General features: G+C 48.7%; 1 protein-coding gene across 1 annotated transcript in view; it reads left to right on the top strand.

Annotated features, from left to right (window-relative positions):
- Positions 1 to 14,576, top strand: part of LOC115093349 (beta-galactosidase-like) — a 207,773-nt gene extending 193,197 nt beyond the window's left edge. Inside the window, exons 13-15 of the mRNA XM_029604976.1 lie at positions 3,480 to 3,598; positions 3,728 to 3,802; positions 14,442 to 14,576. Coding sequence (XP_029460836.1) covers positions 3,480 to 3,598; positions 3,728 to 3,802; positions 14,442 to 14,576 — 329 coding nt within the window. The remainder of the gene's footprint in view (positions 1 to 3,479; positions 3,599 to 3,727; positions 3,803 to 14,441) is intronic.
- Positions 14,577 to 16,871: the final 2,295 nt, after the last annotated feature.

Genomic DNA, 16,871 nt, shown 5'->3' with positions numbered 1-16,871 from the left:
AGTTTAGCTAGATGCCTTCACTCCGGTTTACAGGTAGAACAACATATTACAGGTTGATATATAACTTATAGAACAACAAATTATAAGTTAAGGAACATTAGGTAGAACAGTATAACAGGAAAGGTAATATGCATTGTCGGGTTATAACACCGGAAGCAAGATGTTTATCGCCGGCTTCATGAAGCGACGCAAAGTAAATAACATAACATTAAAGTAAATAATTAACAAATAAAGTAAATAACAAACCATAAATATCCATCATTTTAATTAGTCAATAAAGAGTTAACCATCTGCCGTCTTATAGTTATCATTAAATTATTTACTTGTCTGTGCTTATTTGTCTTATGGATTGGCCCAAATAAGGGAAACAAGGCTTCTAAGGTTACGATTGCTCGCTGGCTAAAGGAGGCGATTGCGTCGGCTTATATTTGTTGGGGCTGGATGGTTCCGGAGGGCTTAAGGGCCCACTCTTTGCATTCACAGGCTACTTCTTGGGCGGAGAGACAGTCTGTATCTCCGCAGGAAATCTGCAGAGCAACGACTTGGAAGTCTCTGCATACTTTTGCTCGTCATTATCGCCTCGATGTGCAGGTGCCTGTATTTGGCTCCTTCGGAAGGCAGGTGCTTCAAGTGGGACTGTCTCAGTCCCACCCCATTTAGGGAAGCTTTGGTACATCCCAGCAGTCTGGGCTGATCCGGGTACGTACAGAGAAAGGAAAATTGGTTCTTACCTGCTAATTTTCGTTCCTGTAGTACCACGGATCAGTCCAGACTCCCGCCCTGACTACATCTACTTTTGATCCGTCTGAACGAAGTTTTCTTTCACAGAATTTTGGATCTGTCTACTTCCTATCCGATATTGATAGGGCACCGGAGGTACTCACTGATGTAAGAGTGACTTCTTATCTGTTTGAAGTTGGTTACTTGCTTGATCTTATTTTGGTTCTTTTTCCACTTGCTAGTTGTCTGCTTTGATAACGTTTATACTGAAGAGATGCAGGGTGAGCACTGTCCTGATATAGGATACCCTTTCAGTTTTTCTCTGTCTCCATCTGCTGGACAGGAGGCTCAACCCACTGTCTGGACTGATCCGTGGTACTACAGGAATGAAAATTAGCAGGTAATAACCAATTTTCCTATGATTCATTTCCCAGTAGCATTGGCAAATGAGAAACTGTATTGTGGAGGAGTAGCCTAGTGGTTAGAGCAGTGGGCTACGAACCAGGAGACCAGGGCTCGAGTCTGTTGCTCCTTGTGACCTTGGGCAAGTCACTTTACCCTCCATTGCCTCAGGTACAGAACTTAGATTGTAAGCCCTCTGGGGATAGGGAAATACCTACAGTACCTGAATGTAATCCACTTTGAAGCACTGGAAAAAAAAAGTGCAAAAAGCGGAATATAAAATCTAAATAAATAAAAAAAATCTAAATAAAATTTCGGGGCGGAGTTAAAGCAAATTTCAGATATATCTTCCTAGATCAGACGTGCTTGAGAGTAGATCTAAAGTTATTTGGCCTTGTTTGGCCAGATATTGTAACTAGCTACTTACTGGATATCTTCAAACGATATTCAAATAAGCCTCGCTGTCAAAAAAAAAAGAAAAGGGCCTGATTTGCAATCTTGGCCACAAAGTAAAGATAAGCCCATTCAGGCTGTGCTTCCCATACCTCCAATCCCCGTTTAAAATGTGCCAGGGTCCGCTGACCTCCCCCACCCTGACTCCTTTCATCAAGTAGAGGATTGTGAAGAACCGCAGAAAGGCTTGTGAGACTGGAGGCTGGACTTGTAAATGGCAGATTGCACTTAATATGGACAAGTGCAAAGGAATGCACGTAGGCAAAAATAATCCCAACTCCAGGCACACGATGCTGGGCTCTGTGCTAGGAATCACCACCCAGGAATAGGACCTCAGAGTCCTTGTGGACAATGAATTGAAATGCTCAGCTCAGTCTAAAAAGCAAATAAAATGTTAGGAATTATTCAGAAAGGAAAGGAGAATGTCATAATACCTCTGTATCAAGCCATGATGCGACTACACCTTGATTATTATGTGCAGTTCTGGTCATTCCATCTAAAAAAAAAAACACGTAGTGGATATAGAAAAGTTACAGAGTAGGGCGACAAAAATGATAAATGGGATGGAAAACCTCACTTATGGAGAAAGGCTAAATTGGAGTCTTCAGCTTGGAGAAGAGTTTGAGAGGGCATATGAATGAGATTTATCAAATCATGATTGAGGTGGAATTGGTAAAAATGGGTACAAGGGAATGGCTATTACTCAAACGACACTAGCACTAGGGGGCATTCCATGAAACATGCAACCAGCACATTTAAAACAATTACTGAATAAAAGATTAAGTAGATCCATTTTTCTTTTATTATGTTGTGTTGTTATGATGATATTTTAATTTTCCATCTTTATGTTTTGTTAAATTTAAAGTTAATTTTATTTTATTTTAATATCTTTTAGGATAAAGATATTAGTAATATTGATAGTGATACATTACTATGTAATTTTTATTCATACTTTTTATTTTATTTTTACTTTTACTTTATGAAAGTAGTATTTATTATTTTGCTCATTATTGTAAACTGTTTTTGTTCAAATCTAATTTGCTAAAGACGGTATATAAAAAGTCTTAAATAAAATAAATCATAACAAGTATTTTTTTCACTCAGTGCACAATCAAGTGGTCAAGGCAACTAATACATTGGGGTTCAAAAGTGGGTAGGGACAAGTTCCTTCAGCCTTCACTTATCCCTGGGAGTGAGATCTACTGGGTGCTTGTGACCCGATTCTGGGCTCGATGGACCTTTGTCTCACCCAGCAGGGCACCTCTTGTGTTCTTATTGTTGTGAACCTCTCCTTCCATTCTTACTTCACTGGTCTGACATGCACACTCGTTCAATATTACCTCATGGGCTTGGTGCACACAAGCTCACCTTCTCCTCCAGTACTTTATCCTTAGGGGCCTGGCATGCACAACTCTCCGTACTCAGCTTCACTCCTCCACTCATTCTCATTTCATGGATCTTTCACTCCCCTCCCCCTACTCAGTTGCATCTTATTTGGTACATTCCCTCACCGCCATCACTCCTACCTTGCTCTCACCTCCCCTCCTACTTTATGTGGCTGGCACACCACCAGTGTTACTTCACAAGGTTTGTATCCCTCACTTTCACGTCATAGGGCTGGCACACCTCCCTTTCCTGCACTTTTACTTCACGGGGCTGGTATCTGTTACTTTCTCTTCATAGAAATGGCAGACCACCTTCTCGTCCACCCTTACTCATTTCCTAAGGTTGGCTTACTTCTCCTTCACTCTTATAGGGCTGCCATACCCCCTCTGGTCCCACATATACACACACATGCTTCATATTGCTGGCAACCCCCTTCCCCCACAAGATAGACACTCATAGGACTGGCGCACCTCCTCTCGCCTCAGACTCACTGCGTCACTCTTCCTACCTCTCTCCAGGTGCTGATTACAAGAACAAGTACTTGCCAGTGACCACCAGCTACGATTATGATGCTCCTCTCTCAGAAGCCGGGGACCCCACAGACAAACTGTTTGCTATCAGAACTGTCATCAGTAAGGTAGTACTCCTGTGACGGGGAGGGGTGGGCAGGGGGTATGCTTTCAGCTCTGGGATGGGGCTGCACTGTCTTCTGGCCTCCTACTTCAGTCAATAACAGATTCCTTCTCTTTCCTTTCTTCCTGACCAGTTTAGGGATATACCTTATGGCCCGATGCCCCCTGCCACGCCAAAATATGCTTATGGGTTCATCCCCCTAAAGAAGGTGAGAGGCAGTCTTGACCTGCATCCGTTGCCCAGCAAACAGTCAAAAACCTGTGTCTTTAGAAAAGTAAAGCAGAAGGGAAGGATCATAAAATGTAAGGGACTATTAGAATACGTACAGGGCTTGAATTACGGGGTGGAGTTTATATAAAATGTAAAGGAACTAGTGCAGGGTGGGGGGTTATGTAACGTGTAAGGGAACGTGCAGGGGGTCTCATAAAATGTAAGGGATTGGAGCACACACAGAGTTGGGATGGGGAGGAGTCATAAAATGTAAAAAATAAAATAAAAAAGTGTATGGTGAGGAAGGGTTATGCCAAATTTAAGGAAGCGAACGTGGGCTGGGAGCGCGCGCAGGATGGGGACTGAGTTTATGTAAAGTGTAAGGGAGCGCGAGCAGGATGGGGACTGAGTTTATGTAAAGTGTAAGGGAGTGCGCGCAGGATGGAGGAATGAGTTTATGTAAAGTGTAAGAGAGCGCGCGCAGGATGGAGGAATGAGTTTATGTAAAGTGTAAGGGAGCGCGCGCAGGATGGAGGAATGAGTTTATGTAAAGTGTAAGAGAGCGCGCGCAGGATGGAGGAATGAGTTTATGTAAAGTGTAAGGGAGCGCGCGCAGGATGGAGGAATGAGTTTATGTAAAGTGTAAGGGAGCGCGTGCAGGATGGAGATCTGAGTTTATGTAAAGTGTAAGGGAGCGCGGGCAGGATGGGGACTGAGTTTATGTAAAGTGTAAGGGAGCGTGCGTAGGATGGGGACTGAGTTTATGTAAAGTGTAAGGGAGCGCGGGCAGGATGGGGACTGAGTTTATGTAAAGTGTAAGGGAGCGTGCGTAGGATGGGGACTGAGTTTATGTAAAGTGTAAGGGAGCGCGGGCAGGATGGGGACTGAGTTATGTAAAGTGTAAGGGAGCGTGCGTAGGATGGGGACTGAGTTTATGTAAAGTGTAAGGGAGTGCGCGCAGGATGGGGACTGAGTTTTATGTAAGTGTAAGGGAGCGCGAGCAGGATGGGGACTGAGTTTTATGTAAAGTGTAAGGGAGTGCGCGCAGGATGGAGGAATGATTTTATGTAAAGTGTAAGAGAGCGCGCGCAGGATGGAGGAATGAGTTTATGTAAAGTGTAAGGGAGCGCGCGCAGGATGGAGGAATGAGTTTATGTAAAGTGTAAGAGAGCGCGCGCAGGATGGAGGAATGAGTTTATGTAAAGTGTAAGGGAGCGCGCGCAGGATGGGAGGAATGAGTTTATGTAAAGTGTAAGGGAGCGCGTGCAGGATGGAGATCTGAGTTTATATAAAGTGTAAGGGGAGCGCGGGCAGGATGGGGACTGAGTTATGTAAAGTGTAGGGAGCGTGCTAGGATGGGACTGAGTTTATGTAAAGTGTAAGGGAGCGCGGGCAGGATGGGGACTGAGTTTATGTAAAGTGTAAGGGGAGCGTGCGTAGGATGGGGACTGAGTTTATGTAAAGTGTAAGGGAGCGCGGGCAGGATGGGGACTGAGTTTATGTAAAGTGTAAGGGAGCGTGCGTAGGATGGGGACTGAGTTTATGTAAAGTGTAAGGGAGTGCGCGCAGGATGGAGGAATGAGTTTATGTAAAGTGTAAGAGAGCGCGCGCAGGATGGAGGAATGAGTTTATGTAAAGTGTAAGAGAGCGCGCGCAGGATGGAGGAATGAGTTTATGTAAAGTGTAAGGGAGCGCGCGCAGGATGGAGGAATGAGTTTATGTAAAGTGTAAGGGAGCATGCGTAGGATGGGGACTGAGTTTATGTAAAGTGTAAGGGAGCGCGCGCAGGATGGAGGAATGAGTTTATGTAAAGTGTAAGGGAGCGCGGGCAGGATGGGGACTGAGTTTATGTAAAGTGTAAGGGAGCACGGGCAGGATGGGGACTGAGTTTATGTAAAGTGTAAGGGAGCGTGCGTAGGATGGGGACTGAGTTTATGTAAAGTGTAAGGGAGCACGCGTAGGATGGGGGTTTGTGAGTTTATGTAATTTGTAAGGGAGCGCGCGCAGGGTGGTGGGGTTATTATTTATTTATTTATTTGTTGATTTTTATATACCGACATCGTCGGAACATCATGCCGGTTTACATTGTAACAATTTGTGAGTTTGTCAAATGTAAGGGAGAGTGTACAGCACAGAGAAACACTTAGTTTTTCTTTGTCTGAGCTACCAGACATGTTCCCAGTCCTCCTTTTAAGATTTTTTTAGGGCCTTTTCTTGACCTAATTCTGCCTTGTTGCACCATTTATGGACTGGTCCTGGCAAAACCGCTCCCCAACCAGAGAAACTGGCATCAGTGGTAATGATCATCCAGACTGGGACTTCCAGATCCACACCTTCTCTCAACTTGTCCGGAACTAGCCACCATGAAAGACTGGACTTGGCAAACTTCGTAAGAGGAAGCGGCAGGTGAAACTGCTCCGACAACAGGTCCCAGCGGGTTAGTAAAGCAGACTGAAGAAGCCGCATATGAGCAAATGCCCATGGGACCATTTCGAAAGTGGAAGCCATAGACCTGAGAACCTGCAAGTAATCCCAAACCTTGGGCATGCGCTTCTCCAACAATCTGTGAACCTGAGTCTTGTAATTTGGAAATCTGCTGTTTGGTGAGAAAAACCTTTCCCACTTTGGTATCAAAACGTGCCCCCAGAAATTCCAAAACCTGGGAAAGAGAAAGATGACTCTTGAACAGATTGACTATCCATCCCAATGACCTTAGACGCCGGAGGACTAAGTCTACTGCCTCCTGGCAAAGGGACTCTAATTTTGCCCGAATCAGCCAGTCATCCAGATAGGGGTGAACCAAGAAACCGTCCCTCCAGAGAACCGCAGCTGCCATGACCATCACCTTGATGAAGGTCCTGGTCACTGTCGCCAGACCGAAGGGCAGGGCTCAAATTGATGGAGGAGCCATCTCTACCCATCTTTCGCCCATGAAAGGACTGATTCCAGGACAGTTTCCTTTCTGAGGATTGCATTTGGGTACCACTTGAAACTCGGAAAGGTCGAAACTGCCTATTCCCTCTGAAGCAAGAGCATGGGGGAAAAAGACCCCTTCCCTTTTGGTTTATCTTCAGGCAATTTGTGAACCTTATTCCCCCCCCCAAAAACTTAATCACCTCCTTCAAGTCCTGCCCAAAGAGCAACGTCCCTTTAAAGGGCAATGAACTTGGATGAAATATCTGCTGACCAATTCCTCAACAAGAGAGTCTGTAGGCCTGATACTGCAGACATCAGTGTCCTGGATGAAGTCCTATTGAGGTCATATAACGAATCAGCTCCATAGACCACCACAGCCTCCAGCCGCTCTGCCTGCTTCGCCTCAGAGTCTGACAAGGATTTGTCCACCTGCAACTGCTGCACCCAGTGCAGATCTGCTCTTTGCATAAAACTACTGCAAACCGCAGTTCATATGCCAAGGACCGAAACCTCAGATATCTTCTTGAGGTGAACTTCTAACTTTCTATCTTGAAGGTCTTTCAATGCTGCAGACCCAACCACTGGGATGGTCAGCTTCTTAGTAACAGCTGAAACTGAGGCATCCACTTTTGGGACACTCAGGAACTCCAGCGTATCCTCAGACAAAGGATATAATGTGTCCATGGCTCTGCCAACCTTCAAGTCGGTCTCAGGAGTATCACACTTCCTAATACCAACCTTTTGACCATTTATGGAACGGAAAGGACTTTGCCAGATCTTGAAGGCCGTCCATACACTGGGTCTACCTCCTCCAGATCTGATTTGTCCCGTGGGGACTTTTATACCCAGTTCCTCCAGAATGTAGGGTATCAAGAGACTCAACTCCTCCCTGTGGAAGAGCTACACCACTTTAGGATCATCTCCTTTGACAGTCAGGGCTTTGCCACAGTTATCTGGATCGTGCTTCACCAAATTCGGATCTGCATCCTTCGGATTCTGCGCTGGCAGATGGTCACCCTCTGCAAACTCAGAGGAGCTATCTGCAGTAGCCGGAAGTACCAGGACCTCCGGAACCCGCCTAACTCTTGTGGCTACCATCGCCCAAGATGACCTACCCCTTTTTGAAGGACCAGGATGCGCCAGCGCTCCCTACACTGTTCCACAGCCTTCCTGGCTGAATAAGCTCTATGTAAGAATAAAACAAAGTCAATTTATGATTTTTAATTGGATTTTTATTCTTCTACTATCTTAAAATATTTATTTTCGTTAATGATATAGTTTTACTGTTGGTGTTTTATATTTCTTGATTTTATTGTTTGATGTTTTATGATGAATGGTAATGTTTCTGTTTTCCCATTGTTGTACAGTATACAGAGTCTGGCTTGTCTGCACACTTTTATTTCTACTTTATGGTCTCTTTTTTTTTTTTTTATTCTGTATTTGGTGATGTTCTGTGTTCTGCACATGTGACCAAGGTGAGGTATTCTGCTAGCGTGTAGTTTCTTGTGTATTTATTTGTTGAGTTTTATATACCGTCGTTCGGTGTAGCCATCACAACGGTTTACAAGATTCAAACAGATTAATGGTAGTTTAACATTTGCTAATCGATGAAACAACGGGAGGGGTTCACTGGAGGGGGGGAAAGAAGGAAGGGAGGGATAACATGGGGGTTAAATTGACAGTGTAGGGATCTATAGCAGTCTGGACTGTTTTGTTTTCCCAATAGGAGGTGTATTGTTGTTTTAGGACCTGGTGAAATATTTGCAGCATTACTTTTTCATAGGTAAGATTATTATTGTTTGCGAGCTGGTAGTTAGTGCTGATCTGGTATAGGAGGTTTACTATATTGTAACTTTTCAAGCCCACATTCAACATGCGTTACAATAGGCCTAATACCACATGGGTATTTTTGCAGGGTTTTCTGGTTGGTGCCCCAGCAGTGCATGTAAACATAGCATGCAGGTTGCTGTAAGTGCTGTTTCCCTGTACGTACCACGGATCAGTCCAGACACCTGGGTTGTGACTCCGCACCAGCAGGTGGAGACAGAGTAAACTTGTCAGGCTTCCCTACATATAGTAAGGTGCCACCCACAGCCCCTCAGTCTTACGTAATGTCAAAGCAAATTTAACAACCAAACTATCCAACTAGACCGCCCTAACCAGGGCCGGTTCACGCCCGTAACCAAGGGACACGAACTATAATCCAACCGCAACAATTGAATCCACCGAGCGGGGGAGGACAGTGCGGATGAAGGGTCCTCTGGGTCGGAGGCGTCTTTTTCAGAGGATTTTGCGCTTCTCCTGCGCAAGGTTTTTAAAATGTAAACGTTCCAGAAGGAAGGAGTTGAGGGGTCCGGAGGACCATCCAAGGACATCCAGGGCCCCGGAAGAGGACGGCCAGAAAGAGACCCAGAGGAACCTCGGACTCACCAAAGAGGAAGCGCCCAGTGCGGGGCGCCACTCAGGACCCGGACAGCGAGTCTGCGGGACCCGGACAGCGAGTCTGCGGATTCGGAGGATGCAGATCCGTCGGTTCAGCCCCTGGGGGGGGCAGATGAACCGGTTGCAGAGGGTCCAGGTCAGCCAGGCACCGGAAAGGGAACTCCGGCAGTGGACGGCGATGATCCTAAGGTGGTCCGGTTATTTCCAAAAGAGGAGCTAGCGCCGCTAATTCCGGCCATTCTCCAGGAGCTGGATGTGGAGGCTCCGCCGGTAGAGTCCCGGTAAGGGGCCAATATGGACCCAGTACTGTTGGGCCCCTTCGGTCCGGCAGTGGCTTTTCCATTCCATTTTTCAGCATCCGATATACTGTTCAGAGAATAGGACACCCCGGAGTGGGGCCTGAATGGGAGCAAAGCCATGGACAGACTGTATCCGCTACCGGAGGATACGTTGGACCTCCTTCGCCTTCCGAGAGTGGACGCAGCGGTGTCGGCCGTGACGAAGAGTTCGACGATTCCTGTCACAGGGGGCCACAAGCACTTAAGGATATCCAGGACAGAAAGCTGGAACTGCAGCTTAAAAAGGTCTTTGAGGTCTCGGCTCTGGGAGTCCGGGCGCCTATAACTTTGCCCTGCGAGCGGGACTTCGCTGGGCCCAGGTACTGCAGGCCAATGCGGGGCTCTCAGAAGAGAAATCGGCGCAGCGGATCTCCTGGAAGCGGTGATCGCCTACAGTGCGGATGCTCTGTATGACCTGCTGCGCCCGTCGGCCAGGTCCATGGTTTCAGCGGTGGCTGCTCGCCGGCTTCTCTGGCTTCACAATTGAGCGGCGGACGGCTCTTCAAAAGCTCATCTGGGTGCGCTGCCTTTTAAGGAAAGATGACCTGATGCAATCGATCGGAGAGAACAAGGCTTTTCGACTGCCAGAGGACAGGCCCAGGGCTCGCCAATCGGACTCGATTTCGGGGGAATAGAAGATCGCGGCCGCAGAGATCGTCCGGTCCGTCCTACAGGCCCGCCTCCTCCAGAACGTCTTCTTGGCCTCAGTCCTTTCGGAGCAGAAAGTTTGGGAGGCAGAGTGGACCCTCGGCGGGAGCAGGGTCCAAGGGGCCCCAATGAAACGAGGGCGGTCCATTCCTCAGCCCAGGTTTGGGCGGATGTGCCAAACGTAGGAGCCAGGTTGGTGTTATTTTCCGAGGAGTGGACCAAAATAACATCGGACCAGTGGGTCCTCAGCGTGATAAGTCAAGGTTACGCCTTAGATTTTGTAAGAGTTCCTGTAGACAAGTTTCTCATGTCCCCGTGCAAGGGCTGCAGCAAGTGCGCAGCAGTAAGGCAAACTCTTCGGCGACTGGATGCCCTGGGCGCAATAACTCCCGTGCCTCCTGAGCAGCAATGACAGGGCCGGTACTCCATTTATTTCATCGTACCAAAGAAAGAGGGCACGTTCAGACCAATTTTGGATTTGAAAGGAGTGAACAGGTGTCTTCGCATTCCACGTTTCAAAATGGAGACGATCCGGTCGGTAGTGGCCTCGGTGCGGCCGGGGGAATTCCTGGCGTCGTTGGATCTCGCCGAAGCATATCTTCATATAGGCATTCAGCCTTCCTATCAGAGGTTCCTCAGGATTTGCGTGTTGGGCAGGCACTACCAATTCAGAGCTCTCCCCTTCGGCCTCGCCACCGCTCCCCGTACCTTTACCAAGGTTATGGTGGTGGTGGCGGCAGCCCAGCTCCGGAGGGAAGGATGGCTGGTGCATCCTTATCTGGACGACTGGCTCATCCGAGCTAAGTCCGAAGTACAGTGTCGGCAGGCGGTCGGCAGAGTCCCTACAGCTCTTGCGCTCCCTCGGATGGGTGATCAATCTGGCCAAGAGTCGGTTGGTCCCCACTCAGTCCTTGGAGTATCTGGGGGCGCTTTTTGATACCAAACAGGGCAAGGTGTCTCTCTCCTTGGAGCGTGTGCACAAGCTGCAGAGTCAAGTGAGACGTTTGCTGTCCCTCCGTATGCCCCTGGTCCGCGATTACCTGATGGTGATAGGCTCTATGGCATCGACGTTAGCTTTGGTGCCCTGGGCGTTTGCGCATCTGTGGCCGTTGCAATCAGCATTGCTCTCCCGTTGGAAGCCGGTGTCAGAGGAATTTCATCTCCCGCTGCCGCTCACGGACAAGGCAAGGGACAGTCTTCACTGGTGGCTCCATACCGACCATCTGACGTGCGGAATTCCCTTACTCGTGCCCAACTGGACGGTGGTCACAACAGATGCCAGTCTCTCCGGCTGGGGAGCGGTCTGCCTGGGACACTCGGTACAAGGACAGTGGTCCAGAGCTCAGTCACGGTGGTCCATCAATCGTCTGGAGACCAGGGCAGTAACGCTGGCGCTGCAATCCTTCCTTCCCTTGATCCGGGGAAAGGCGGTCAGGGTGTTGTCAGACAATGCGACAACCGTGGCGTACATCAACCGCCAAGGGGGGACAAGGAGGCAGCTAGTGGCGGAGGAGGCGCACCGTTTGATGGGCTGGGCGGAGCAGAACCTCAGCAGCATCGCGGCGTCTCACATCGCCGGAGTGGACAACGTCCAGGCGGACTTCCTCAGTCGCCATCACCTGGATCCCGGAGAATGGGAGTTGGCGGATGTTGCGTATCGCCTCATCTGCAAGAGGTGGGGTCCGCCACACATGGATCTGATGGCCACCACTCAGAACACGAAGGTTCCACGGTTTTACAGTTGACGGAGAGAACGAGGGGCCGAAGGCGTCGATGCGCTGGTGCTCCCCTGGCCCACAGACGTCTTGCTGTACGTGTTCCCTCCTTGGCCCCTAATAGGCAAGGTCCTGCGACGGATAGAGTTGCATCCGGCGGACGTGATTATGGTAGCGCCGGATTGGCCACGGAGACCTTGGTTTGCAGATCTGCTCCACTTAGCGGTGGGGCCTCCCCTGCGGTTTCAGGGGTCCGCGGCTCTCCTCCATCAAGGCCCCATTTGTTTGGAGGACGCGGATCACTTCTGTCTTGCGGCATGGCGTTTGAGAGGAGGCGCTTGCTAAATAGGGGCTACTCGGACGCGGTGGTGGCCACCTTGTTGAGATCTAGGAAACAGTCTACGTCCTTAGCCTATGTGCGTGTTTGGGCGGTGTTTGAGGACTGGTGCAGAAATCGTAGGGTGGACACCTTGTTAGCATCCGTGTCCAATGTGCTTGCCTTTCTTCAGATGGGTCTTTCTAAAGGTCTATCTTGTAGTACCCTTCGGGTTCAGGTGGAGGCCCTCGGTTGTCTCAGGGGTAAGGTGCAGGGGGTGTCCCTGGCCCTTCACCCGGACATAGCTCGGTTTCTTCGAGGAGCTAAGCATTTATGTCCTCCGTTACGTCATCCCTGTCCGTCATGGAACCTCAATTGGGTTCTTTCCGCCTTATGTTCGGCTCCGTTTGAACCGATAAGGCGGACGACACTAAAGGATCTTACGCCGAAGGCGGTCTTCCTTGTGGCCGTAGCGTCGGCGAGACGAGTTTCAGAGTTACAAGCTCTATCATGTAGGGAGCCGTTCTTACGGATCTCAGATTCAGGAGTTTCTCTGAGGACGGTGTCCTCCTTTTTGCCTAAGGTAGTATCTGCTTTTCATTTAAATCAGTCGGTGGAGCTTCCTGCTTTCCCGCATGAGAGCAGTCCAGAGATGAGGGAACTACGGAAACTCGATGTGCGTATGGTCCTCCTTCGTTACCTGGAGGTCACGAATCCGTTCCGAGTCTCCGACCACCTCTTTGTGTTGTGTTCTGGCCCAAAGAGGGGTGGGGCGGCTTCCCGGACAACTATTGCACGTTGGCTCAAGGAGGCTATCGCTTCGGCATACATTCTACGAGGGAAGCCGGTCCCGGTGGGCCTTCGGGCTCACTCAACAAGGTCGCATGCCGCTTCTTGGGCGGAGTCCTCTCAAGTGTCGCCTCAGGAAATCTGCAGAGCGGCGACTTGGAAGTCGTTACATACTTTCACTAGACATTATCGGTTGGATGTCCAGGCGGCGGATTCTGGGGGTTTTGGAGAGAGAGTACTCCGAGCGGGACTCTCTGGTTCCCACCCTCAGTAATTTGGCTCTGGTACATCCCAGGTGTCTGGACTGATCCGGGTACGTACAGGGAAAGGAAAATTAGTTTCTTACCTGATAATTTTTGTTCCTGTAGTACCATGGATCAGTCCAGGATCCCGCCCGAGATGCTGTTTTGTTCTGAAGTAACGGAGAGTCCGCTCGGTGGATTCAATTATTTAGGTTGGGTTATAGTTCACTTGTCCCTTGGTTACGGACGTTCTGTTCCGGCTGGGGGTTTATTGAACCGGCCCTGGTTAGGGCGGTCTAGTTAGATAGCTTGGTTGTTAAATTTGCTTTGACATTACGTAAGACTGAGAGGCTGTGGGTGGCACCTTACTATATGTAGGGAAGCCCGACAAGTTTTGCTCTGTCTCCACCTGCTGGTGCGGAGTCACAACCCAGGTGTCTGGACTGATCCGTGGTACTACAGGAATGAAAATTATCAGGTAAGAAACTAATTTTCCTTTAGTGTAGCTGGGTTCAAAAAAGGTTTGGATAAGTTCTTGGAGGAGAAGTCCATTAATGGCTATTAATCAAGTTTACTTAGGGAATAGCCACTGCTATTAATTGCATCAGTGGCATGGGATCTTCTTAGTGTTTGGGTAATTGCCAGGTTCTTGTGGCCTGGATTGGCCACTGTTGGAAACAGGATGCTGGGCTTGATGGACCCTTGTTCTGACCCAGTATGGCATGTTCTTATGTTCTTAGGCATAGAGAGGAATGTCAGAGTTTAAAGTTTAGATTACTGTAGGACATGGGAGACGGGCGGCACAGTAATTGTTCACACAGAGCAACAAAAAAGCTAGCACTGGCCCTGAGCTGGATAACTGAAATCATTTCTGAAGTAAGCTGGATAAACGTATCCCACTAACTTTGAGATAGCCAGGAGTATCTGGTATTAACTAATCAGATAGGTATCAGGCTATCCGCTCCCCGTCTGGCTGAATATCAGGCTCTGTCCCTTTAAGATGCTGACACTGAAACTTTGTTCTTTAAGCCTCAGCGAGCAGCCCTGTTCAGAGCAGGTTCCCACATGAGCTCACGAACTGTGGATTTGATTAATTCATTAATGACTCTGCGGAGTGTGTTAATTCTTTTCATTCTTATTACTACCAGGGAAAGATCTTGCACAAGAGAGCTGGTGCTCCATGATGGTCTCCTTCACGACTGCTCAGACTGAGGATTCTTGTGTTTTTCAGACTGGAGAATTACTAGAGCTTCTTGATGATTTCTCGCCATACCCACCAGTGAAAGCGCCGTACCCACTAACTTTTGAAGAAGTCAAGCAGGTGATTTACCTCCCATTTGCATTTAGAGTGTGCGCCCGTGTGTGAGCGTGAGTTCAGAGAGAACACCCGTGAGCTCGGTTTGGCTGAAGACGGTCCCTTCTTGGCCTTTTGGCTAAAATTGAATATGAGGGTTAATACCCTGCTATCTGACCCCACTGAGGACATGATGTAATGACCATTGCTAAAGAGTTAATCCTCCTGCTCAGCAAAGATATTGCATATCTGAATGAACTCCCTGTGAATGTGTGTGAGAATGGGCTCAGAGAGACTCCGATTGGGCATTTATATGAGTGAACTATGAGAGTGACTTCACAGTGGGGCAGATTTTGAAACCAGCGCGCGCGCGCGGGGGTACATTTGTGCATGTACACCCGATTTTATAACATGCGCGCGCCGAGCCCTAGGGGAGCCCCGACGGCTTTCCCCGTTCCCTCCGAGGCTGCTCCCCACTTCCCCTCCCTTCCCCTATCTAACCCACCCCCAGCCCTACCTAAATCCCCTCCCCCTACTTTGTTTCACTTTTTTCGCCTGCCTCTGGCAGTCGTATCTTGTGCGCGCTGGCCAGCTGCTGAGCCGGAGGCCTCGGGACCACCCTGGACATGTGCCATGCCTATGCAAAATAGGCTCGGCGCGCGCAGGAGGGTTTTTAAAGGGTTACGCGCATATATTACACGCGAAACCCTTTGAGAATCTACCCCAGTGTGTGTAAGAGTAAGCTCGGAGAGACTGATCCGCAGAGACTTCCAAGGGTGACAAGGGACCTCCCTCTGCTTCCCTTTCACTTGTCCCCTGCCCTGACATTGCCAGCTGGTGCCAGATGTGCTGGTTGTAGACGCTTTGATTGCTGAGAGTTTTAAGAGCGTTATGTGTGAGATGCGAAGGCCGCACTGCTAACCCTGGAGCCTTTTCTTGGTTATTGTAACTGTATGCAGAGGAATGGGGGATAGAAAAATACAAACGACAGCAGAAAGAAGCAATCTGTTTGCCTAGTCTGTCCGTCCATACCAAGGGCTCAGCTGTACAGTCCCAGCACCCCCCTCCCATGCTTTCATGAATTCAGATACTGTCCTTGTCGCTACCATGCACCCATCACCCTCTCTCAAAGAAATCTTTCCTTAGTCTGCCCCCTTTCCTCCTCCTTCTCGAGCCTCCTTGCAGGTATTTAAATGTCTGTATCCTATCTCCCCTGTCGCAGCCTTCCTCTACACTATGCATGTTTAGATCTTTGTCTGTCCCCATGGGCTTTAAAAGGAAGACCACTGGCCATTTTAGTAGCCTCCTTCTGGCCTGACTCCATCCTGTCTTTATCTTTTTTGAAGGTGCGGTCTCCATAATTACAAAAGTATCTCAAATGAGATCTCACCCAGGACTTATACAGGCTTATACAATGTTGCCTCCGTTTTTCTACTTGCCATTTCTCTCCCTTTACAGCCAAATGTCTTTTTGCCTTATCCACCTCTTCTTTCGATATGAGCACCCCAGATCCCTCTCTTCTTTCATGCTTAGAAGAATTTGCCCCCATATTATACCACTTCCTCGGGTTTTTGCAACCCACATGCATGACCTTGCTTTTCTAGCTGCCAAACTCTAGATCATTTCTTGAGCTTTGCCAGATCCCTCCTCATATATTCCACACTTTCCTGGCTATCTACCCTATTGCAGAGTTTGGTATCATCTGCAAACCTTTCCCAACTTCCTTCCACAATGTTGCTTAAGAAAATGTTGACGAGAACTGGTTGGAGGACTAATCCTTGCAGCACACCAACAGTAACTCCTGTCTCCTCGAAATGAACTGCATTTCCCTCTACGTACCCGGATCAGTCCAGACTCCTGGGTTATGCCTCCCTCTAGCAGATGGAGACAGAAGTTTACAAACAAAACTCCGCCTTATCTAGGCTGGTGCCACCTACAGTCTGGCAGTCTTCTTCTGTCTCCTAGCAGGTGGAGAGGGTGCAAAACCTGCAGTCTGAGCTGAGGCCTAGTTTAAAAAAAAAAAAAAAAAAAAGGAAAGAAAAAGGTTTGAGTTTACTTTCTTAGTTGTTTTTTGACTGGTAGAAGATTGTGAGGCTCGGACCGCAGTTGATTGCCTGCAGGTCCGAACTTGTCTCCTCCCGGGGTGGGGTGAGGTCCCGCGGGGGGCCTTCCCTCCTGGGAGTTGAGCTCGCTGAGGGTGGGCTGAGGGCCCTTGCCAGCATTCCTAGCCTGGGGGTGATACCGGGGAGCTCGGGTCACTCCCCCCAGGTGGTCCCGGAGCCCGGTGGTGAACGGTAAAAAAAAAAAAAAAAAGAGAATTTATTTACTTGGTTTGTTTCTGTGCTGTCTCTCTTGCTTTCCCTCTTC

Source organism: Rhinatrema bivittatum, chromosome 6 (assembly GCF_901001135.1).
Source record: "Rhinatrema bivittatum chromosome 6, aRhiBiv1.1, whole genome shotgun sequence".
In the NCBI taxonomy this organism is placed as follows: Eukaryota; Metazoa; Chordata; class Amphibia; order Gymnophiona; family Rhinatrematidae; genus Rhinatrema; species Rhinatrema bivittatum.
Note: the sequence above shows the minus strand (reverse complement) of the source record. Positions and strands in the feature narration are given on the sequence as shown.